Source organism: Amblyomma mixtum, chromosome 2 (genome assembly GCF_055824585.1).
Source record: "Amblyomma mixtum isolate Tamu chromosome 2, ASM5582458v1, whole genome shotgun sequence".
Classification (NCBI taxonomy): domain Eukaryota; kingdom Metazoa; phylum Arthropoda; class Arachnida; order Ixodida; family Ixodidae; genus Amblyomma; species Amblyomma mixtum.
Window position 1 is genome coordinate 291,607,570 of NC_143013.1, and position 25,621 is coordinate 291,633,190.

Below are 25,621 nucleotides of genomic sequence, written 5' to 3' on the forward strand. Positions count from 1 at the left end.
GACGCGTGCCCAGCATAATCCAACATGAAATCGCGCCGCCGCGTGGTTCTACGCTTGTAGAGAAAAACGCCTCACGCTGCGCGTCCACTGACGTCACGACCAGCGTCCACCAATCAGCGTGCAGACAGGTGTCATATTGGTTTTTCGGTTTGCCAACAGATGGCTCTGCTCTCCGCGCATCTTGGCGGCACCTTTTTGGGGGAATTTTGCTCTTTCCTCTGAGGAGCTGGCTGTACTGTTGAGCACGTCCAAAGAGCCACGTGCATTCACGCATCGTGTTCGTTCGCGCGTAGTGTTCGGCCAACATGTACAAGACAACCTTTAACGTGGTATAATTACATGAAGATTGTTTTTAAGCATGAAATGCTTTTAGCCCCCGTTGTCGGCAGTGTGGTGACGTCACGCCGAGACCGAGAGCCATCATCCGGGCACTGAAATTCACTCATCCGGGCACTGAAATCGAGTCATCCGGGCACTGAAATCGAGTCATCCGGGCACTGAAATCGAGTCATCCGGGCACTGAATTCCAGTCATCCGGGCTCTGAAACGAGAACATCCGGGCACCGTACGAGACTTAACGAGATTTAACGAGACTCTCTAAGCCCTCCTACGCGACCGGCATGCAAGCAACGGTTGGTCTCCAAACGAGTCACAAAAAATAACTGCTGCCAGTGCCTTCTCAATGTTTATCAAGATATCAGTCGCGCTGTGCGTTTGATAATGCACGGAATTATAATTTCCGATTTCTAATAACGCCTGCAAAAAGCACATAAATGCCACGTACACTTCGTTGTCGTACGTGATCTCTTAGGGGCTTCGCCCATCGAAGCAAAGCTGCGCAGGTGCACAGGGCCCGGGGGAGAAGCGCTGCGTTCAAAGGGCAAGGCATCGCGCCGAACGGGTGGTGGCGTTCCTCCCTTGCTTTATGGTGCGGTTCGGGTGTCCACCGAGATGGCAGAGAATTACTGCGCCATTTCCTTTCCTCAAAAAACCAAATGGCAAGGCATCGCGCTGAACGGGTGGTGGCGTTCCTCCCTTCCTGTACGGTGCGGTTCGGGTGTCCACCGAGATGACATTAGGCCCGTAAACATTTCATGCTTACTCTACTCTCGGTTACGGGAGAGGCAGAGATTTTTTTTTTTTTTTGCGTGTGTGTATGTGTGCTCATAAATTTTAATGGCACAGGCTACTTAAAGATACGAATATAATTTCCAGTCACGTGCACAATTGGAAAGCGAACAATGCATGAGATCGCCCTCGTCGAGCACTATTTTCTCAGAGCAACCGCGCCAATTGCGCTCGCTTGTCTGCAGGCAACGGATGCAAGGCCCGTAATGGATATAAGTCCAGTAAAATAAAATACTTTTGTCCGATTCTATTCGGATCTTATACCATCCGCCCGCCTGAGTGCATGACCCGAGTCAAGTCGAGGGCATGGGGCAATAACGAAGTGGGAAGTTTTTCACCACTCTCCGTAGATAACGAATCACCAGAAACGCATGCCGTGTGCCTGCCATTACAGGGACAACTGCTCGCGCTTGAAATGAAATACCATACCATATACCATACCATACCATACCATACCATACCATACCATACCATACCATACCATACCATACCATATACCGTATACATACACCCTACCGTGCCGTACTTTCTCGGACTAGTTCGCGGCGCCGCTGCAGTGTGGTGTCGATTTCGTGCAAATTGTCGACAGTCACGTGGTATTGATACTGGGTCTGGTTTAGGTTTAGTTTATGGGGTTTAACGTCCCAAAGCGACTAAGGCTATGAGAGACGCCGTAGTGGAAAGCTCCGGAAATTTCGACCACCTGGGGTTCTTTAACGTGCACTGACATCGCACAGTACACGGGCCTCTAGAATTTCTCCTCCAAAGAAATTCAACCGCCACGGCCGGGATCGAACCCGCGTCTTTCGGGTCAGCAGCCGAGCACCATAACCACTGAGCCACTGCGGCGGGTAAATACTGGGTCATGAAGCATGCGAGTCCCCTCTCACGTGCGAACTTTTCAGGCGACTGTTTCAGGCGACTTTTGACTGCGAGTTGAGGTTTGAGCCACGGCCCGAACCCTTAAATGCTTTCATTTCCTTCACCAACACAGTTTTGAGGTATAGGAAAAGAGAGGTTTCATAAGGTACGTATGGTTGACGACGCTCTAGCTTCTTGTTTGTACGGAGGAGGTTTAGACCATGCACTAGCGTGCAGTTGTCGATCGTGGTCACACAGAGCATTTGTCCTACAGATGCGCCATGCAATCGGCACGGAATTCGTCAGAAGTAGGAGTACACCGTTTCCTTTCCTTTGTGCCCGCTGTCTGACCCTGAAGGCCCATTCGGGTTGCGACCAGTTTAGTGTAAGCGTCCATACAGTCCGTACAGTGTAAGCGTCCGTACCGTGCATTTTTTTTCCTTCACTGTTTATCCGAGCGTCGGCCATTGTAACCGCACTAATCCAAGAAAAAACAGCTTTGTCATCCCACTTTGTCATGTGCAGAGCAGCGACCTCTTCCACCTAATGCATCTGACCACGTGAAAGTTGTGTGGCCATCCCGCTATGACGTCCAGGAATTCGTAATCTATCGCCATACCATGCACATACAGCGACCTTTTGCTTGACCTAAGCATGCCCGTATAACAAACTATGCGCGAGTCATACCGCGCATGACGGTTATGCAGGAGGGTTCGCCCGAAAATAAAGCACGTGTAAAAGAAAGCGCCGAGGCACATGGCACTCAGTGAATCATGCGTGCAGTACACATGGACGCACGCGCTCATGATCACGGGGCTCGGGAGACGAACGGCCGACATTTGGCGCCGGATGTTGTGTGAACAACCGCGCGACCCCAAACGCGAGGTCCATTGCGTGACGCGACAAAGCGCCGATGCATAACAGGGAATATGTGTAGTGAGCAAGCGAAATAAAATTGATTGCTTGAGTGTTTCGAGAAACATACATGTATGCATGCGCTCGTCCATTTCGAATTCGGGATGATGACAAAAGTCTGCACTTTCAACATAGTTCGCACTGCTAAATTGCCAGCAAGCGCTGTTTGTGGACGCTGTAAGTGTGAGGCGGTTCGACCATGCGCCCTTTTACGCGCCATAATGCATGCGGCAAGAGGTTGCCGAAGGCTGCCGGTTTGTATATACGGTCCGTCTGAAATCAAAGCGAAACGAATTCCTTATATATTCCTTCTTGTATTCCTCATTACTTATATTCAGGCGTTGAACTTTTCGTGTTTTCATTTCTTTTTTAGTTTGATGCAATTTCTGCGGTGTTTATTTCCTTTTTTTTCGCGAGTATTAGTATTTCTGTAAAAGTCTTTTCGTTTTTTTTTCTTTAGCGAAATGTATGTGCTGCCTTGTACGATCAAAAGTCACGTGAAAGTTATCTTGGCTTTTTTTTTTTTGTTAGCAGAAATGCTTACGTTTAGAGCTCTCCTTGTCGAAGGAAATGCTATCACCAGAAATAAGCGAACAGTGTGAACACCAAAAAGAAATAAAAATAACATCGCCCAGCTCGCACACATCAGGGAAGTGAAGCCTGGCGCTGTACCCCCGCTATACTGGCTTGCAGCTGAAGGTGAAGAAGGTGAAGAGACAGGAAGCGCCGCTCTGCTCACAAACCAACGCCGCCATGCACTTGCGCACATTCTACATGTCAGCGAGGCGCCCCGAAAGAAACCCTCCTCCATGCACAGCAGTGGGGAGAGACTATTCGGGACACGGGCATGCTTCTGAGTTCCAAGAACTTTTGCTGACACCTGAACATGCGGCGAGCAGGGAACAAAATGGCAGCGCCAACGTTCCGAAAGTGCCACGAAACAGTCCAGAGGGCGCGTGTTTTCGTCCTCCGTTTCATACATAGCAAGCATGGAGCAGGCAACGCCGCGGAGGTTGCGGAAGTAGTGCGTCCGCGGGTCCATATTACTCCGCCACATATCACTCGATCGTTCTCACATATCACAAACATATCACATATCACTCACATATCACAAAGAGCGGTATAAAACGAAGTGCTAGCACTGGGAATCACGGTCGTAGCTGTGAGGCGCTCAGGTTCGAGTCCACTGGCTATAATGCGCAGTCAGTGTGAACTACTTTTTAGGCGCGGATGGAGTAGGAGCGATTCGCCCTGTCAGCTGCGTATTGTACCGCACCATGTCATTCTTGCTTCTCGAAGTCTCGGTGAGTTGCAGTAACAAAAAGTGCAGGAGGTTACCAGTCGCGGCAGCTGAGATTGGTAACGAACGCGACGAAATATTTGTAATTTATTAGGAAAAAAAAATCTTAATTGTTACTCAATTTTTTTTTAGCGGAACCCGTGATTCACGTGTTGTTCATGAAATAATGAAAAAAAAAGGTATTTTATGTTCAGCAGAAAAACGCACCGTTTTTCTGTAACAATTACAATTGCTTTGTTGTAACAACTAGAGCAAAAAGCTGAGCTAGTTGGTAGACATAATTACTATAATAGACCAATAGTGGACGAGAAACAACAGCACACATGTGCGATATCTGTCCTGCCATTTCTAGTTCCTTCGTCCATGTTTTTTTTTTGTGCCAGTGATTATGTCTCGCTATTCTTTCGAACAAAAGAAAAAAAAAAGTAAAGAGTGACTGCTCAGGGATCACGAGCCCACGCATGACGAGGTCATGTTACCGCTTCACGTCAGTGCCTTTCACCGGGCGGTGTCCTACACGCATAATGAAGCGAGTTTCGAATGACTGCCTTAAACGGAAACGAAAAGGTCGTCGACTTGATCCGTGAACTTATAGCATGCTGGAGGTCTGTCAGACAAAGCTTTCAGCGGCGATTTCCGGCGTCGTTAGCAACGTCTGACATGTACCGCGCGCGCACAAACGTGTAGACAAGAGCGCAGCAAAGGGCAAGACACACTGCTGCGTCTCGTACACGTCATATGTCACACCAACTAACCTCATGAAATTCATCCTTATGGCTGCACATTCATCACTCCGCGATGAATGTCAGAGACACTATTTGGCGTCCGCTATAGGCCATAATTACAGTGCCCTCTGTTGCGATCTATCCTCGCGGATAGATCCTCGTTCCGAGAAATGCGTGCTCTGCGCATTGGTCACGCGAAATGGTCTGTTCCACAGACAATGCGCGCATAAATGCTGATTGTGGAGCAGCTCTGGTGCTTCACCACACCCGTGTTCCGCAAACCTTCGCGGCCGACGGTAGTATGCATGACCCGCTTTCGATTATCCTGGCATTCGGTGATCTCACCTCGTTCAGTTACCTCAAGCGCATGTCAAGCGTTTCCAAAACATTGGTCGAGGGATTTCAGAGACGAAACCCGTCTCCTGACTGTGCCTGTCAATTCGCCCAGCACTGTAAACAGATTTGAACCTTCAAGAGGGTTACGGTCACCAGAACACCCCGCCGAGGTGATTTGGAGGGAGTAACAGTCACCCCCTTCAGCAAAGGTGCCAACCCTTAAAACACCGTGTTTCAGTGGGCCTAATTCTGTACACCAAACTGTACGGGTGTTTCTTCGGGAATAAATGAAATTTTTGATAGGCTTAAAGGTGTGACTTTTAAGCGGCGTAAAACACCCTTGAAGGTTTAAATCTGCTCACGCTGAGCTTTGGAACAGGTTCAGGCGCCCGTGTTCTGTGCGATGTCAGTGCACGTTAAAGATCCCCAGGCGGTCGAAATTACCCCGGAGCTCTCCACTACGGCACCTCTCTCTTCCTTTCATATCTCACTTCTTCCTTTATCCCTTCCCCTGCGGCGCGGTTCATGTGTCCACCGAGATGCGAGACAATTACTGCGCCATTTCCTTTTCTCCAAAACCCATTATTATTATTTTACGATAATCACAGTGACGACGACTGATAATTGCCTGATCCTGCGCAGTACTTTCAGGTTTCAGCGTAAAAACAAAAACAAACCATTAACTGTTCCACGGCTTGCCAAGACCGTTGCTTTACTATGGAGTGTTTATGGAATATGGAGAGTGTAGCGCAGGAAACTAGCGCACCAACCCGTGCTGCATATCATGCAACCCATGAAGGAAGGAAGGAAGGAAGGAAGGAAGGAAGGAAGGAAGTACGCCAGACACGTATTGTGGCACATGAAAAGCGATAGAACAAGCCACCTCTTCTATTCTCGCACTGTTAATCTTTTACGACTATCGACACCACTGACCGGCCTGAACGAGTGCATGCTTGCTTCGCAAACGACAGTGAACAAACAAACAGCAAACACACACAGCACGCTCGCGAGCCGCCAGTGATGATGATAATTATGACGGTGATGACAGTGGATGTTGAACATGATAATGACTAAGACGATTGTGATAGCTGCGCCATTGTTGGACGCGGATCCAAAGGCGCATTTCGCTCACCCCGAACCTCGTCTTAACTGGACTGTCAAAAGCAAGGAAAGTGTAATTAGCGACTTAGAAACTACATCTATAAGAAGAGGTTTTTTTTTTGTTTTGTTTTTTGCGGAGAAACCAATGATCGACGTCTTCCTAGGTGTATTTCTTCTTGTTATCAGAGTTTAAAGTTCCAACATATATTTTGCGACTAATATTGCGACATTGTATTTATTTAGCACGTCAAAGCTACCTAAAGTGTGATTAGCGACTTACAAATTAATCTTTAGACAGTGATAAGATTGAACTTTACGCAGATATGCCAATTAGGACGCCTTAGATGCATTTCTTACATTTTGTTTATGAGAGCTCTAATTGAGGACCTTTCTCCTCACCGCAAGCAGCTTTCAGACAAGCGGATGCCTCAAGGGAACAAACAACAAGGAGCGCAGCACATTCGCGTAACGACTAAGAGAAAGGAGACACGGTCATGAGCGCCCCTGAGCCCACGCCGGTAGCTACTACGTGCACGCCGGAGGAGTAAAGGGGATAGAACTCACCAGCCGCGACCTTGATACCAGTCGCACAAGTCAGGCACCGTGCGCGACCGTACCTCTGGCTGCACTAACTACTCGTGCTATCACAGCTCCAAGCTGACATCACCGAATTGTGCATATTGAGGTGTGCAGCTAAGTACGAAGTGATTAAAAAAAAACGAATATGAATTAAAAAAAAAAACGCTGTGGCTTAGCTTGGTTAAGCCTGGTAATTGCGAAAGCAATATCCGTACCTACGCCATGGTACAGCTGGTAGTGTAGCTGGTGGTGGTGCTTGTGGTTAGACTTGTGGTGATGCATCGGTTATACAATCCAATCCAAATCAATCCATTCCAATGCAATCCACTCCTATCCGATCCAATCCAATGTAATCGACTCTAATCTAATGTAATCTAATCTAGTCCAATCCAGTCCAATCTAATCAAATCTAATGCAATCAAGGTCAAATGAAGGTCAGTGGTGGTCACCGCCGCGGCACGATAGTGGTGACTGCCGCGGCACGGCGCAATAATAAAGCCAGGAAAGAAAGCGCCGATTCACTGCTACATCGGCCTTGCAACACGTTGCACGGTTTCCACGTATAAAGCGTGTGTGGCCTGTTGCTACTCATGCGAGTGATCTGGCTCGGCATGTGAGTCACACTTGCCGGCAACGCATGAACGATGCGAGGAGCGGCAGCTGCTTGGACAACGCGAGCGCGCGGGAGTCGTTGACCGTGGCCTCCGCGCGGCGAGCAACGGCGTGCCGCCGGAGCCGATCGCGGAGGCCACGCGCTGATTCGCTTAGCTCCCGCTACGGGCCAAAGGTGGCAGCACGGGTACTGCCGTGCGGCATAGTCATGCACGCCACTCGTTTTCTCGGTACTTTCCTGGACAAGGTTACTACTACCCTGGCTGTTGTAGTACTCATTTCGCGCGCTCTAATTGCGCCTTCTCTACTGCCGCACCCTTTCAAAGCAGAAATGCATTTTGGTACTTGAGGGACCGAAGACTTTCATCTACTTTCGCAGTCGCACGGTAGCTCCCGACCGAATAATAACCGTACTGCACGCGCACACGAAATGACACTAAATGCCTTAAGTTTGTTAATGCAATTATTTTCGGAGTGAATTTATGCTACACGCCCAGATTTAATGCCATTGCTGAAGTGATGAATGAAGTGCTGAAGAGCATAACATCTTGTCAATTATATTCGAATGTAATATTAAAATTATTAACAATTTATAGTTACTACAAAATTAATACAGTAATACAGCAATATCGAGGGCATCTGTAGGTAAAAATGTCGCTATTTGCATCGAAAATGCATACAAATGCCAGATCTGATTGAAAGCTATGAATGAACCGGTTGCTACATGAAAAGAAGTAGCTGCTAACGAATTAAGTCGCATGCTTTTCCGCGTGTTTTGGGGGACGAGAATATGGATTTCTTAGGCGAATGAGTTCTGGCAAGCTCGGTAGACTGCGAAGAGCAGTACGGTTATTTGTGCGTGTGGTATAGCAATAATGACATTACAACATCAGGCATTATGCATTTAATTACATTAAATTTGTCCGCATGGCACGGGTATAACAGTAAAGGCCGCCCAAATGTCTTCAAGATCGCAAACTGCATATGCAGTGACCTCGTAAACATTTTACGCTCAATACATGAGAAGCCTAAGGAAGCCTAATGAGGACTTAGAAGACGGGAGAGATGAAGGGAAATAAGTAGTGGACAAAGATGAAGAAGAAAGCATGTTAGATTTTTGGCTTGTGCACATAAAGTCGCAGGCGCCATGATGGTGTTATAACTTCCTCGGGGAAGCGGCGATAAGCGGATTAGATGAAAGAACAGGCCTTCATCGCGCTTCTGGCCCACCAACATGGCGGCCAGGGCGACGCCAGCGCAATTCTAGGACACCTGTGTGGTGGCGGTGGTGAAACACGTTTTTTTTTTGTTTTTTTTTAGGAAGAATGACTGTGGAACCAGTACTCCTGAGCCGGGCCCTCAGTCCAGGACTCCGATAGCTTCTGCTATCCTGTGGGCCCGCGATCAGCCGTTGCTGATTGATAGCACAGGCTATACAGCTGGACAGAGCAGCTTCCCGTGAGGAGGTAGTGGGGTGGTATAGAGTGGATTGGGACCATGGAGGAAGTGCTAGGAGAGAGTGCGCTCAGCCTGTGCAAGCCATCCTCCTCTGACGCCGCTGCCGAGGGCCCTTTTGCGCACTGACTCTTGGGAAATGGGCCCTCCACAGTTACCAGACTGCCAACCAGCGGTGCTTTTTAGTGAACGTCCGGGCTCCGATGTAGCGCAGAAGCGCAGCGCCTGTGTTGCAGCTTTGGCGGAATGCGTACCGAGCGCGAGGTTGTCTGAAGGCTCCGCGTCTCAACACTTCTGTTGATTACACTCTTGAGTTTTTGGGTGCACTGTAGAAAACTGCACGTAAACTTTTCATCAAAGGGTGCGGCCGCGACCTCGTCACTGTTCAACTGTGGTTCATTAGGAGAATGGAGAGGAATTCCTTTCGTCGTTATACACACATACGGAGCGTTTATTTCAGCGCATGCTATAAGCGGAGAACTCGAGTGTAGGCGAAGAAAACGAGCTTCTAAAAAAGGGCGCAGTGGCTTCCAGAGCGCTCACGGCGGACGGACGTGTTTAACGAGCGCTGCGCAAGATTCTATTTCTCGGGCAGGCGGACTTCGGCCCGCCCATGGGCCCGCCGTTCTCTGCCATTCTCGAGACACAAGTCGCGCCGAATGCGCTCGCGCACATACGCGGTTACGACGCGAAAAGCAGCGGTGAAGTATTTCTCTCGCTCGCTGTCGAGAGAGAGTGCCGGAGGCTTTCTGCCCTTGCGCGGGGTCTCCCGGCCACTGAGTAAAAAGAAGTGGCGCCGCGCCCTCCGACGTTAACACGGATGGGCGATGCCCACACTGTGGGGAGACCTGTGATATCTTCCACATGGTGTGGGCATGTACTCAAAATCCCCACCTCCCCCCTTCCCCTACCCCTTCCAGAGAGGCATGGGAGACTGCCCTCCTCAACTGCTCCTCGCTTGAGTCCCAAAGGGCTCTGGTGAAACGGGCGAGAGACGGGGCCTCGTCGTGCGGTGTCCCGGACTAGGGACGCCGACCATGTAGCGGGGCCACTCTGTGGCTCCCAAACTCTTTTTTACAATATAAAAGTTTTCACCACCACCACCACCGGCCACTGCGCACAGTCACTTACAAAAAGAAGTAAACTGTTACATAGCCACGCGCACGTAGCGTCCTGTCTCGGACTAATCGCGCGCGCGGCACACTGCACTAGCGGCCGGGGTGGGGCGCCCGGCCGCGTATACCGTCCGAGGTAGCACCCGCGGAGCGTTCGTGTCACGCGTGCACTACCTGGCGAAGAGCAAGCGGAAAGTCAAGCCCGCCTGCTCGATGAACGCACAGAGGCTCACCGTTGTTCTGTCACGGGTGCGCGCACTGCCACGCGGTCACAGGAGCGCTTCGAGACTGTCCGGGATGATTCCCAGCGCCCTGTAGGCCGCGAGCATCTCGCGACGCGGCTCTGCAGAAGCGTCAAGCGAAGGAGCTTGTACTCCAATGTCTCCATTGCGCCGCACTCAGCGCACGTGTCGCTCGGAGATGATGGCCTCTGCGACGAGCGAGCAGTTTGTGCTCACCACGGAGCCGTCAGTGAACACAAGCAGATGGTCGCACAGTTGCTCGTAGAGCGAGAGAGCGAAACCGAAACCGAAATCCGGCTAAGAGCTACCGCTGCCTTGTCACGTGAGGGCCTATTTCCCATGATGCTTTCCATTATATTTTTTATGACTAGGCTTCAAGATTGTGACGTCATACTCCCTCCTAGTTTTTTTTCCTCCATGATTGGGACACCTGGACTCCGCTGGGAGATCGTTGGGAATGCATTTCTGCAGCCGCTGCATCCACCGTTCCGCATCTGCATGCGTGTGCGCCTTGGAACATGCAAAATTAAGATGCGAACGAATCTCAACGAGACTTAACCCTGCCCCCTCCGGTCCGTCCATTCCACGAGGAATGGGACTACTTGATCGTGTAATCACATGTACACGCCTAGCTACCATAACTCAGCGGCCTGTATACCTGGGTAACAGCTAGTGTCGTAGGGCAACAGGTTAACGTGGGGGGGATTACAACACATTACATGCCGTTTACCGGAGTGAAAGTCGCTCGTGCCGCTATCTCTGCAAAGCAACAGCGACGGTCCTGGAGCTATGCCCACGACGCTTCTCTCCGAGAAAGTCACTGCACTGGCTGTTTTCCTTTCACAAAGCGCGTTCGTTGTCGGGCGGCCGCCATCGACAATCGCGGGCTGAATCTAACGAGGCCGAGCTGTCACTGCAGGGATGCTGCAAGAGCCTGCATGCGTCACCAGGCGGGGCAGACCGATACGTCACGGTGTTTTATAACGTCCCCCCTGACCCCCTCCCTCTTTTCCAAACTCCGATTAAGGCGCCACAGCAGACAGTTCTCGCAAACGCCTAAAAGGCACGCAACCGTTCCTCATCGAACCAAACGGCGTGTTTCAGGCCTAACTTTCTGCCGCCCCAGAAGAGAAGATGTGCGACCGCCAGAGCTTCACTTCTCCGTATGCACAGTTCTTACGCGGCACTGCGTCTGTCCCGTGCCTCTGGCACCGGACCTCGATGGTGTTAGGCGAGGTACCAGACCTGGACTTCCCATTTGGTAACCTTAACTTTTATTGAAGGAACGGTACCTAGCCGTTCCGAAGGCAGGACAGAATACTTCGCTCACTTCGATGATCTAGACCCTAAGGATCTTTCGCGGTATGGCAACTTTTCCGTACGTTGCTTCATTTGGAAACCCAAGCGTGAGGCCGGAAAACGCTTGTATCCACTAGAAAAAAGTTGGAAGGCTGTTAGCGGCATTTCGAACCCCGCCATACGCGATCTGGACGTGCTACCGTATTACGTCATCGCTTGGTGGCCCAACTGTACTCAAGCGGCGATTCCACTACAGGATAAAACGCGCGGGAGGAAGACTATAGTATGCGTGTCTGGCAACGCACTGCAGAAAACCGCCTTTTATGCGCGTTCTTCACCTGGCGCAGTCAGTCCGGTTGGGTCAGGTCCATGAACGTGATTTCATGCGCCACACGATTACTAATAAGGCGTTTCACAGACATCGTCTACCCATTGTACGGGTAGGGCGCCACTGCATGTGCGCTGCAGAGCCGCACCTGAGATTTGTACGCATGCGCAGACTGCAACAGACGTCGCGCCGAGACCCGCTGCACAGACCGAAGCCTGCCCTACGACTGTTTCACAGAGGCTCCGGTTACCGGCGCGACAACTGAGACGCCGCTAGGGATGCAGTGCCGACACGACGTCGGAACAGAAACAAGGAAACAATCGAAGCATTCGACCGGCCGCCGTAGATCGAAGCGCCGAAGCGCGCGGTCCGGACACGTTCGATTCCGTGCCGGTGCATGAAATGAGACGCGGCGCGCGCGGTATATAAACGCACACAAAAGCGCGCACGCAAACACTGGCGAGCCTTTGTTCCCGCGGCGCCGAGGCCCCAACCGGAAGACGAAACGTAAACAGAGCCGTTCCCTGTAGTCCGCCGTTGCATTGGACGCCGCGGCCAGAGACAATGCATGCGCGCCCTTGACTCGCCCGTGAGTGGTATACAATATGCACGTACGTGCGCATACACGCACGGCCGAGTCTCACAGCGCGCGTACAATGCAAACCCATCCCGTCTGGGCTGATCAGCGCGGGCTTTTTCAAGTGCACTGGGTCACGATGGTCCGACGAGCTGCGACCGCTTACTCGTCGTCCCTCAGTCGGGGCACTGGAATAAGAGGGTGCTATCGTCGGGTGCGACCGTCAACACCGCTGTGCGCTGGGCCGCTTAAGAGTCTATTTTTAAAAGCAGTATAAAGAACTGCTAGCTGCTCTCCTCACCTGGATGTCCATACGCATACTATCGAGCCTCACGTGGAGATGCATGCCATATTTGCTCAAATTCAACGAGAGTTGTTTTAATGCGATAACATCGGGGTTGTCACACCACGGCAGGTGGCAATTGCAATTAAATTAACGATTGGTCGCGAGAGGTCGCGTGACCTTGCGACGTGATCACAACCTGCCCACCGGGTTGCAAGCAATCTGTAGTTGCTAGATAGCAACCTAGATGACATTAGAGTTCACGTCATAAGCAACCCGGGGCCGTATATGGTCAGAGCATAGCGGATGCCTGCTACTGCAGACAGCCGTCCGAATGTGGCGGTTGACGGACTGACAACTGCAAATAAACTAACGCAAACACACAGCATTAAGTTGCAACAGAAGCTGTGACAAATGTGAAATCGAATGCTTTCGCATTCCACGCTTAAGGTGACTCAAGCGTCCTCATAGTTCCCTTTTTTTTTTTAACTCGAAACAGAAATGATATCCCAACCATTGCGTTATAAATGAAGAAATATTACTAACTGAATCATTTTTTTTTTTGTTTCCTGTTCAGCGTCGACAGAGTGACGCTCGCGATAGAGTCCTAGTTGCGGTATACGTTGGGGTAAATGCGGCACTTTCTACGAGGCCAGCGGAAAAAGAAAACGTAAAGCAACGGTGCCTACACGGCTGTAAAGATCACGTGAACGGAGACTCGGCTCCCAGCCGAGGAAAGACAGCACGGCCAACACGCGCCGTGTACCCCACATGCGGCGAAGTGTCTTTCACGGAATCACTGCTGCATTCGACCAAGAAGGAGAATCGGAAGCCGTCTAAACGAAAAAATAAAAAAAAATAAGAAAGGTAGATAAAACGCGAGGAGAAGCGTGGTAGCAATACAGTTGAACCTCGTTATAAAGAAATTGAGGGGGTCCGGCGACTACTTCGCTACAGCCGTAGCTTCGTTACAGCACTGTGTTGACCGAGCTTCCAAGGGGAATCGTCATTCCTTCGTTATATCCGTTTTCTCGTTGTAAATCGTTTCGTTATAACGAAGTTAGACTATATGCACATATTTCTATCGCCACTGATGACCGTAACGCTTTGACCTCGTCCTGCGGATCTATAAGCACGCGACGCCTATATAGCTGAGCCTTGCTCCTGTATCGTATACAGACAGCGCTTGCGCTGCTCAGGGTTAGCAACGGCGACAGGAAGAGACACGCGGCATTGACAAGAGTACTGAACCGGGAATCAGCAGCTGCTTATAGATATTCCCCTCTCTTTAGTGCGCCTTGCAGGGCGCCATACGCATTATTCTGTAGAATGTGATCGGCTCTGAGCAAAGACACCGCACACATATTCCAAATGTCCAAGGCAGCTAGCCTCCGCTGAGCGCACCGGGAACACTGTATGACGATGTGCATATGCATGCACCCACATCATTCGTTACCGCTTTCTGCGTCGCCATCATTACGCACTAACGACGCTCTTAACGACGACCCAGTGACAACCGAGGTGGCCTGAGAGTTCGTCCCTCACCGTTGTGCAGGTGCTCGAGCTTGGCGTTGAGCTGGGCCGTCCTCCCGCAGAAGACGTGCACCTCGTCGTCGGTGGCGATGGCCACGGTGCGGCCGTCGGGAGACAGCGCCAGGCAGCGGGGAGTCGAACCCTCGGCCAGCGGCGGAAACTCGCCCGTCGTCAGCAGGTACGGCTCCTGGCCCTTCTGGTACTCGACTGCGGGGGGGGGGGGGACACAACGAGGGTCGTTCGAGTGAAAAGACTTAATGAAGGCCTCTGTAATTTCACGTGTTAACCTGTCAATGGAAGAAAGGTGCACGCACTCCTCTTTTCTCTAACACCGTCATCCCCGCAAAACATAAAGACAGGTGAACACGTGAAATTATAGAGGAATTTCACAATCACGATAACAGTGGCGGGTGCATCAGCGATCCCTCTATCGCTCTCAATGATAAAGAGTTCTCTTACTTATCCGGAAAAGACATCTGACTGTCTCACGCGCATGCGCCACGGCGTTGATGTGTGTGTCTTGTCACCGAAGGCCCAGCAAAACATCTCGGAGCAAGGAGTATGAAATATTCCTGAAGTTGTAGGCATTCCAGAACAGTGTTCAAGCGCCGCATGGGAAGTTGCGAGCACAATCCGCAAGTTGGCACTGTGTTGGCATCGTCGACCCGGCCTTCAAGGGCGACGTGTCCTTGAAGATCGACGTCTTAAGCCGTTTGAAGAATTCGAATAGACTGTTGCGGCTGAAAGTCCTGTCACTACACTAGAGTATACGCTCAAAGTCTCCCGTGAATTCCCTTTACATTTGTGGCTTTGTTCGGTGAAAATTTGATCACAATTAACACGCCGTTCCCAGATCGCACTTACAGCCTTGTCCGCCATCTTGCTCGTCACATCACTCGAGTCTCTTACTCTGAGCAGGGGCACTGAGCACGAAAAGCAGCGTGACTATAGTTTGGCACAGGTACGTCAGTGTCGGTGATAAACATAGTGATAAAAGCTGCACTGCAGGCTCCAAAAGTAACGCTCAACACAGTACAATGTCGTTCGCAGTGCATATGCGTGTATTGTTAGTCTCTCTGCTTGCCAGCCGTCACTGGCAAAAGGAGGACAATCATGTGCAGAGCGATTTATGCCATTAGGATTAATGGCGGGCAAGGCTGCCTATAGCTCCGGACAGCACTGTGTGTTTCGAGGCCAGGGATCTGTGGCGTAGCGGGGAAATTTACGACTTAATCGCCAAGCCTCAATTCTGAACACCGAAAGCTGCTTTGAACAACGTGAAACAAAGCAAGAGAGAGAGAAAAGAACTTCATGCTGTCCGCCCTCCTCTGGTGCGAAGAACCGCTAGCGACAGCTGAAGAATCCCGATCGCGGAGGAGATGTGCCACATTGGGGTCTGATCACTGGTTTAAGAGAAGCGTACAGCGCCACAGAAAAAAAAATACAAATTCCGATCAATGATGGATCGCATCCGCTGGGGCGGCAGATGTCACGATAAGCAAATGCAGAACAAACAAATCTGCCGCACCTAATTAAAAATCCGCATAATTAACAACTGAGACGACAAGCACGCAAATTACGCGCCACTTAAACTAACGTGTTTTGGATTATCAATGTTTCAAATTTATTCGTTCGCACACTCAATTTATTACATGTTTTAGAACAGAAAGTGCAGTCGAGGCGCCTAAAAGGAGCGGATAGGCGTCGCAAGCCGGCAAACGCAATCGCCTCCGCAGGCTCACTCGCACAAATCCCTCCCAATCTTCGCGCGATCGTATTACACCGATCGCTCCAATAAGGGGACGCGACTCTCCGAGCAATCGCTCTTACACCGAGAGACGAAGCGTCGAAGCGAATCGCATTAACCCCCTCGAAAGCAGCCCCGCTTGCGTATTGGAATTGTCCCCTCCGTTCGACATATCGAACCTCCTCCTTCCACCATTCCTCTCCTCCTCTCCAGAGACAGACGGATTAGCTAGCGGCGCGGTTCGACGACCAATATAAAGTTGACCGCAAATCAATCTGCATCAGCCGCGCCGCAGGAGGTTCGCACTGAGGCGCAGCGCAGGTGGCAGCTGCACCGCGCTATTCGTCAGCAGGGTGGGCGACCTCGGAGCGAAGCGCTCCTGCCTGCGTCGCGTCGCCAGTTATCGGCAGGGCTCCACTCTGCGTCGCCAGATGCCGCACGCGATACGCCGAAGAACTTCGCCCGCGATGCAAGGCAAGGGGTAACAACCGCGCGCGGCGGCCGAGGGAAGCACGTAGTAGTACACACACCGCGCTAAGCCAACTGGGCCGCGCGCTAACAACGTGGAGGAACGTGGAGGTGCGCAGCAGCAGCACCGAGCGGCCCCGTCGGCGGCGCTTGCAGCGTGAAGCGCCAACCAGATGGAGGGGCAGTAGGGTGGTTTTCACATACCGGGCATGGAAATAAGGGAGTAATCATTGATCAGCGACCACCCTCTGCAGCCAAAAGTACCAGAAACCTGATTGATTGATTGATTGATTGATTGATTGATTGATTGATTGATTGATCTCAAAGCGACTCCGGCTATTAGAGACGCCGTAGTGGAGGGCTCCGGAAATTTCGACCACCTGGGTTTTTTTAACGTGCACTGACATCGCACAGTACACGGGCCTCTAGAATTTCTTCTCCAAAGAAATACAGGCGCCGCGGCCGAGAAAGCACCACCAAGACCTGAGCGGCGGATCGCAAGCGATCTTCCCTTGAAACCGTTTTGATCTTCCCCGTAGCTTGGTTCTAACTCTACGCTATTGCTTTTTTTTTTAATTTCCTGCGCAAGCTTCACGACGCAAACATGCACGCCGTGAAGCAGTAGCTGTGATGTCATAACTCATCACAGAGAGCTCAGACAGCGCCGGCAAGACGTGTCGGCAGTTGTCGACGCGTAATATAGCATGCCTGCTCAGGCGTCGGTACAGGGCAGTCGCTCACTGATCGAGGATTAACGAGCGTTCAACGCACCCCCTAGCACTACAAGGACGAACAGGTAGAAACGTTAGAACACGCGCGAACTGCGGCGCTATATTCGCAGCACAAAGTAGGGCCTCCCCGTGCAACGAAGTGCGCAGGCTAAGTCGGTTGTTTGTAGCAGTGGCCGGCCAACCTTTATTATCATTCTTTTCTTCCCTCCTTCCCCTTAGACGCCAATGAGAGAGGGAGAAGGAAAAAGATACTTCGTAAACACATCGCACGTTGGGTATGCAGCCAGCGACGCGTAGTACATTACCAGGCGTGCCACTTGGTCGTTCCATCTCAGCGATGCGCATTCTGTCCGCGCCGCCCAGCCGGCATAAGATATAAACAAGGAAAGCGAGAAAAGTAAGTCCGTAAAAGAAAAAAAAAGAAACAGTATCTGGGGCGAAGTTTACGAAAAAATAATTAAAAACGTTAATAAACGAAAAAAAACTGAATCCATGTCGCTGTCCTCGACGTCGAGCGCTCAACTCAAGCGCCTATAGTTTACTTCTTTATATCTGCGCACTTTTTTTTTACGTTTTTTCCTTCCCCCCTTTTAGTTTTCTTGTTCTCCGCTCTCTTGAGTACCGCCGACGAGGAGAAAGCGTAATTGCTTCTCGAAGCTATACGGGGTCGCCTACCCGTCGTTCGCTTGGCTCGCGGGAAGTTTTCTTCGGAGAATGCCCCCGTTGATCCTTCTTCCCCCTGCTGTCACGACGACGTTGCTAGCTCCCCCGAGGCAAAAAAGAAAAATACCTCCGCGCCCGACGATGATGCAATACGGCGGGCGGAGGCGGCGGTGACCGTGCGGTTGTGCCCCGCAGAAGCCACGTGATCTGGCGCCCCCGAAGGTGTTATAATAAGAGAAGCTGCTGAACGGCTTTTGCGGCGTCGGCAACGACGAATAAAAATAAAATAAAAAAGATAACGAACGTTAGGGTGTGTGGGAAGCCGGTCAACGCACGCAGTCGCATGACAAGCGGTAGGTCAAACTGCACCCGCCGCGTCCTCGGGCGACTGGGAGTGAGAGGCAGCACTCTCACTCACTCACTTCATTCATTCATTCATTCATTCATTCATTCATTCATTCATTCATTCATTCATTCATTATCTCTCTCTCTCTCTGACACAAACGCACACAGCAGCTCAGCACTTACTGTTGCAGTCCCACAGCTTCCATGTGCCGTCACGAGACACCGACGCCATCCTGCGGAGAGGGAACGAAAAAACAAAGAGCGTCGAAATAATGAGCACGGGGTGTACAGAGCCGAATATTTAATGAGACGGCCAATGGAAAAAAAAATGAATATAAACAACGATAATATACACTTGTGACACACGAGTCATCTCAAATGTATTTGCCCCTTAGTGCCCACTGCAGTTACCAAATTAACGCCCATGTTTTTACGAATTATTACCTGCTGTGACGTCGACGAATTTAGAGCTCGGCCAGTTATGTTGTAGATATGACTTCGCGTGCGATGAAGCACCTTTTGAAATGAGCATCGTATTAATTATTCTCTTTTCTGAAAAGGATCAAAATCGATGCGATAAAGCTGCGGTCCTACACCGCGTGATGGTAAATGACTTTAAGACTATTTTAAAATATGCGGAAAAAAATATCCACACAAATACGCGGTCTCTTTTACGACTGACTGAATACCAAGCATGCAGTGCGATTCTGTGAAAAGTCTCAGGACCAAACCCTCTTTTCTTTTTCGGCAAAAAAAAAAAAAAAAGCCCTCTTCAACATACGCGTCACTCAACATTGGGTATGTAGTCCAGGAGCCGCTGACTGCAAATTCGTGCCGTTTGTGTGATTCCTGTACCTAACAAAGGAAGGCAAAACCATGCGGTTGCTCTGAGTGTGGTCATGGGTGTTTAATCGCGTCGCTCCAATGCGCAGAGCAATAATCCCCATCTGCGTTGTTTACTCTCCTGCTCCGATTGTATTGTACAGATTTCATAACTAAACCACCAGTTCCTTCAGACATGTCCACATTATGGCAGTTTGCATTATAACAACAATGAATTTAAGTTTTTTTTTTTTAAATACTGCAGGCCCTTCTCGGGCCCATGCAGGAGTGGATACAAAGTAGAAAATACAGGGGAACAAGTTAGGTACATATATAATACAAAATAAGAATTCATCATAGCGGCATCGTGGTGTTAATGATGCCAATTCAGGGAAACGAAAATAGCGGGTTCAGTACGGAAACAAATATAGTTACAAAAAAATACGAAATGAAAGTCAGCATCATAGTTTTATCACGGTGGCATTACTGATGAATCAATGCTATTGACGTGCTCTATGAATGATTCAACTGAGTTACAGTTTACAGCTGTCGAGGGTAGTTTGTTCCAGTTAGATATAGCCGCTGGAAACAAAGAATATTTATGAGCATTAATGTGGCTTATGGGTTGATGAAGTGCTTTCTCATGGTTAGTTCTCGAAGAGTGACGAAATGATTCCTGGAGGTATGTTTCTCTTGATATGTTCAAATTGCCGTGATAAAGTAAGAACAGAAATTTTAGTCTTGATGTTCTACGCTGTGCCAAGCTGTGAAGATCTGCTTTGTGAAGTAGGTTAGATACGCTGGAATGTCTGGAAAAGCTTGAGTATACAAAGCGTACTGCTAAGTTTTGAATGCGTTCTAGTTTGCCTATCAAATATTGCTGGTGTGGACTCCAAATAATGTCAGCATATTCTAAGGTTGGTCTCACGAGCGTTTTATATGCATTAAGTTTTACATTAGGAGGAGCGTTGCGTAATCTTCTTCTGAGGAAATACAGCTTTCCTTGGACCTTATGCCATATATGTTTAATGTGTTGTTTCCAGCTTAGATTGTTTGATAGTGTCACTCCTAGGTATTTTATATAATTAGTTTTCTCGATGGGGACATTGGCTATAATGTATGAACAATCTAGTGGCTCTTTCTTGTTGCTAAAATTATGCTTTTTGTTTTAGTGGCATTGAGTCTCATTCCCGATCTGGTGCCCAAGTCTGAATAGCCGATAGAGATTAATTTAGTTTAATTTGATCTTCTATCGAATCTCGTTTCGTTTCTGGGGTTTAACGTCACAAAGCGACTAAGGCTATGAGAGACGCTCTATCGAATCTATTACCTTATATACTAAGCAGTCGTCCGCGAAGAGTCGAATTTGTACCCCAGAGCGAATGCATGAATGGATATCATTGATATAAATTAGGAACAATAAGGGGGCGAGGATTGAACCCTGTGGTGCTCCTGAGTAGACATCCAAGTTATCAGACTCGGAATTTTTCAGTTTGACACACTGTTTACGGTTTTTCAAAAAGCAGTCAATCCATGTAATGATGTCGTTTTCGATACCTATAGCCCGCAGTTTCGTGAGTAAGTCTTGGTGAGGAACTAAGTCAAATGCCTTAGAGAGGTCTAAAAAAAATGGCGTCTAACTTGCCTCGTGCATTAAGGGCATTTGCAATATCGTGCGTTATCTCTGCTAGCTGTGTGGTTGTTGACAATCTTGACCTAAAGGCATGTTGCAAACCGAGGTTGCAGTTATTAAATTTTGTTGTATCCTATGTGAAAGTTCCTTATAACCCCCCCCCCCCCCCCCCTTAGGTTTTCAGCGGCTCTTTGTTCACCGGCAAGCCCCACAAATGGTGTCGGAACAAAAGGTATCTCTAATTGAAATTTATCGGCGTAGCCCGCGGAAGTGAGATGACAGGCAACATGCCGGCAACAACGGCGTATACACCAGCCCGAATAATAACCGACAATTATTCGGCGACGCGAACAATGCCTCCAGCTGCATGAAAGGGACCGAAACGGAGGGTTTCGCAAGGCGGAAATTTGCTCAATATCCGACCGATATCTCTCCGGGTCTGCTGGGCGAGGGAGGTTGAACGGCGTCGGCCAGATTCCGCTCACGTGACGCAAGCAGATAAGGTGATAACGCGAGAGATATACAGAGACACACCGAGCGGTGGTCGAAACTGCGCACTTTGACACGTTGATGCAAGAAGAGGACAAGTGGCCTGCGCAACACTTCAAAACCAGCCGCCAAACAGAGAAATGAGACCTCAGAACCGCGTTCACTTTCACCCCGTACACTACTACGAGGGACTGATACGAACAGTGCCACATGGAGTGGACGCCTCGGCCGCACCACGAGGGAACGAGGGAAAGCGGTGAAAGAAACAAGAGCGGGTGAAGAACACGTCGATTCGTCTGACGCTTATCGCGCCTTATCGAGTTGCGCGAGAGAGTCCTCGCAACGGGCCTCTTACTCGGATGCTGCAGTTATATGCACACACATACTCTTCATTCTCCTTCAGCAGACTGCGATAAGACGATCCCGCGCTTTATACGTAACATCAAGTGGCCTCGGATTAACAGATACCGGGTTACAGCTATGTCTTTAATAAATCGCGAATCAACTCAAGCTCCAGAGCGCACAAGCCAATTCCCCTGTCGAACACCCAAAATAAAAAAAAAATAAAGGGAATTTACGATGGACGCACTTCAGCCCGTCGAGTGAAGTTCATGCGACGAGTTACTAAACGGTAAAGCAGAGTGCGCTCGTAAATACGAAAATGGCGGCTGGCTAAAAACAAAATTTTTCCTACATGGCGATCTGAAAGCGCAAAATTCAGAACAATGCTCGTTTAGAGAGTAGAGCAGATAACTTAGTTTTCGACCACGACGGCATTAAATTTGTTTTATGGTAATAATGTATCAAGACCAATTCCGAGCCCATCCAGAATCCGGACAACAAAAAACGTGGTGAACTACAGCGCGTCGCTATCATAAAACCGTTGCACAAATAAAAAATACACGTGACGAGTAAAATCAACTTGTACGCGCATTTTATTATTTAGAGTTGAACTTATAACGAAGTTGAACGGGCCCGCCGATTACTTCGTTACAGCCGTAGCTTCGTTATAGCCCGTGCTGACCGAGCTTCCGAGGGGAATCGTCATTTCTTCGTTATAGCCCGTGCTTACCGAGCTTCCGAGGGGAATCGTCATTGCTTCGTTATATCCATTACTTCGTTATAAACCGTTTCATTATAACGAGGTTAGGCTGTATCGCATTGTATGCGCAAAAAAATCACTGCCGTCGAGGCTATACATATACGTAGTGCGTTTTGTGAAGGCACTTCTTCGAGTGCACTTAAGTTACGCCGTTTAGCTGTTCTAAGAGTGCACTTTTAGCGCGTGACAATCTTCGTAAGTGCACTTTATTTTGCGAGTGTTTGACAGGGGTGTATGTTTGCTCTGCCGCACGGTTCGCAACGTGACGCAAAGCTCAAACAAGGGCTGAACTCGGCTGAACACTTGACTTGTGGATAACCAAAGACGGGTAATCCTTTTTCATAATTCAGACCTTCTTCATAATTATTTTTCTCAAACATAAGCAAGCCAAGTTCCTCACAGTACCGCGTGGCCACCCAACAACGGACCGGTTTCTAAACAAGGAAAAATAGACGCGCTATTCGTGTGTTTCGTGAGGCTTGGTTTGGTTTATTGGGGTTTGACGTCCCAAAGCAACCCAGGCTATGAGGGACGCCGTAGTGGAGGGCTCCGGAAATTTCGACCACCTGGGGTTCTTTATCATGCATTAACATCGCACAGTTCACGGGCCTCTAGAATTTCGTCTCCATCGAAATTCGACCGCTGCGGCCGGGACCGAACCCGCGTCCTTCGGCTCAGCAGCCGAGTGCCATAACCACTGAGACAGGAGCGTGCCGTTTGAGCGCCCTATGGACAGGCGCGGGTATACGTGGACGTGTGCAAAACGCGCCCTCACCTGGACGAGTCGTTGGAGAAGGCGAAGCAGAACACTCCGGACGTGTGGCCCTTGAGCTCGAAGGCCCTCTTCACCTCCTTGAACTCGCCCGTCTTGCTGAAGCACACCTCCCACACCTTCACGTCGGGGGTGAATCCTGCGTGTGGAGACAATGGGAGGAGGTCTCCCGCTAATGAGCCATTGCAGAAAGGACGCGAACGCAAAAAAAAAGAAAAGAAAAAAAAAGAACAACGTGCATCGAAAGAGGCGTTCGGACAACCATCAAAAGCAGGAAGAAAAGTACACTCTAAACACAAATACGCCTATATGGGAGTAAAAAAGGGAGCAAGCTACTCTAGCGCACTACCTTTTTATTCTTTTTTGTTTAGAGTGTAAAATGAAAAGTGGCCTGCTTAATTCGTGCTTGTATCCAGGGGGCATTCATATTAGTTTAAAGGTCTAGTGGGCTGCTGAGCTGGTGCTGAATTGCTTAACTTGTATCCAGAGAGCATATTGGTTTAGAGATCTAGTTTTATCACCATAATCAGATATTGAATTATCAAGGGAGTAGAATACTGCACAACGCCTCATTTGATGTTTAGTCTGTTCGTGTTACAAAGAACAGTGGTTATGGCACTCATGTAACAAGGCGGAAAATCAAACGCGACCAAGAATCTTTCCGTGATGTCACGGTTCTAGTTTAAAACGGTGTTTACAGTTGATCTGAGTAAACAAACTCATCAGCGTGCACCGCCTTGAAGATCGTGTTTTTAAGAAGCCAGAAGCTTGTGCAATGTGGAATAAAGGAAAAATGGGCAACTATCGCAGAGTCCTTATGGCGCGCAAGCACGCAATCGCCTTAATTGATTCGAGTGCGGATGACAGTATACTGAGTTCATGCTTCGGTCGTCACCGTCACATGCCTACCGAGTGACGTTAGACCGTGCACTGGCCGAAGTGAACTTCTCAGAAAGGGTTGTTAATTACAGTTGCGATATGTTGGCACAACAACGGAAATGAGTACACGCAGCTGCTGAAGCGATCGCAATGGTGGCGAACTTCTATAGACCGAAACTGATTACGACATCACCGGTTAAAGAAAAAAAAAAAGCAAATGAAGGAAGGAAGGAAAACGTAGTGGGAACTGATCGTGAATACCAATCCGTCCGACAGAGGACTCTACAGATTTCACAAGCCGCAACCAACGTTTGCCGCAACAGCAACGCGCGCGCGCGTGGCACTGTAGAGTTTGCGGTCTTGGTGTTTGCAGCGCCATCTCGCGACAATCACTCGCGTTACGTCGGCGAAAGAGGTGCGTGCCCTGCGAGCGCTGGCTCTCGTTGATCACCTGGGGCGCTTTCGTACAGCGATTTCTTTAGTGATTTCTTAGGAATTATTTGCTACCAGCAACGCGCGAACCGCGGGCACAGGTGTCGTAACTAACGCTCGTGAAGTCCGCTAGTGAACAGAATGTTCTCTCTTGCTTGAGGTTCGGTATTAAACAAGCGCACCAGGCGAACGATGTAACGAATTCAGATTCCCAAGTCAACGCTGAGTCGGCATTGGGACAGCAGTTGCGTTTGCTAACTCCTTCACGGAGGCAGAAAGGCGGGATATGATCGCTAGTGCTTACGGACATGTCAGCGCAAAAAAAATAAGCAAACGAAAGAGAGAAAGAAAGAAAGGAAAAAAGAAAGAAAGAGAAAAGATAGAGAGAAGGAAAGAAAAGCAGACAGAAGCAAGCGTTTGTGCAGTATGTCTGCAGTGTGTTGCTCATTTTATTCTGTTTTCGTTCAATTATTATTGTTGTTGTTTTGTTGTTATTATTGTATACGTTGACGCATTTCCCGTACAGGGAGGACGGGCTCCAGGTTATGACTCGAGCTAAAATTATGCCTTAGATATGTAGGCGAAATACGCATCAGTACGTCGTCCCACGTACGGTATATTGTTCCAAGAGAAGGAAAGAAGCCTGGGCGCATCGCACTCTTAAAACGGGTTGACGACCCTAAGGTGCCTTGGCTTCGCGCTTCATGACGGTCACGTCACATGTGTGGGGTACTCGGGAGAGCATCGCAGGGGCTAATGCCAGCTGACTCAGCGATAACAGGACACGACATGGCAGCGCTGTTTACAAGCAGCCGTGATTGGACGCGATTGGTTGAAGTCCCGATGCGCAGTCAGCATGGGACAAAGAAAGGTAATAAAGTAAAGAAAAGAAATAAACAAAGATAGAAAGAAATAAAAAAAAGTAGCACCCTGCAAGGGTACCCTGGCGCCAAGGGTTCCCAAATGACGTAGGAAAAAGGACGTCAGCCTTTTAAGATACGGAAGAAGGAAGAAACAAGAAAAATCAACACAGGCTCACATCTGCCCCATCACTGTAAAGCTTGCAGTGAAGAAAGAAAGATTAAGTGTACAGCAAGGCTGAAAGAAACGAAGGTTTTAAGCAGAAGTCACGACCAGACAGGCCGTGAA

The 25,621-nt window shown here is 49.4% G+C and overlaps 1 protein-coding gene across 1 annotated transcript in view; it reads right to left on the reverse strand.

Moving 5' to 3' along the window:
* The window catches only part of LOC149364461 (transducin beta-like protein 2), a 230,444-nt gene that overhangs the window by 9,105 nt on the left and 195,718 nt on the right, over positions 1–25,621 (reverse strand). The window contains exons 6-8 of the mRNA XM_089574407.1: positions 23,165–23,300; positions 18,527–18,576; positions 14,402–14,596 (exon numbers count right to left, since the gene is read on the reverse strand). Of these exons, the coding sequence (XP_089430533.1) occupies positions 14,402–14,596; positions 18,527–18,576; positions 23,165–23,300 (381 nt within the window). The remainder of the gene's footprint in view (positions 1–14,401; positions 14,597–18,526; positions 18,577–23,164; positions 23,301–25,621) is intronic.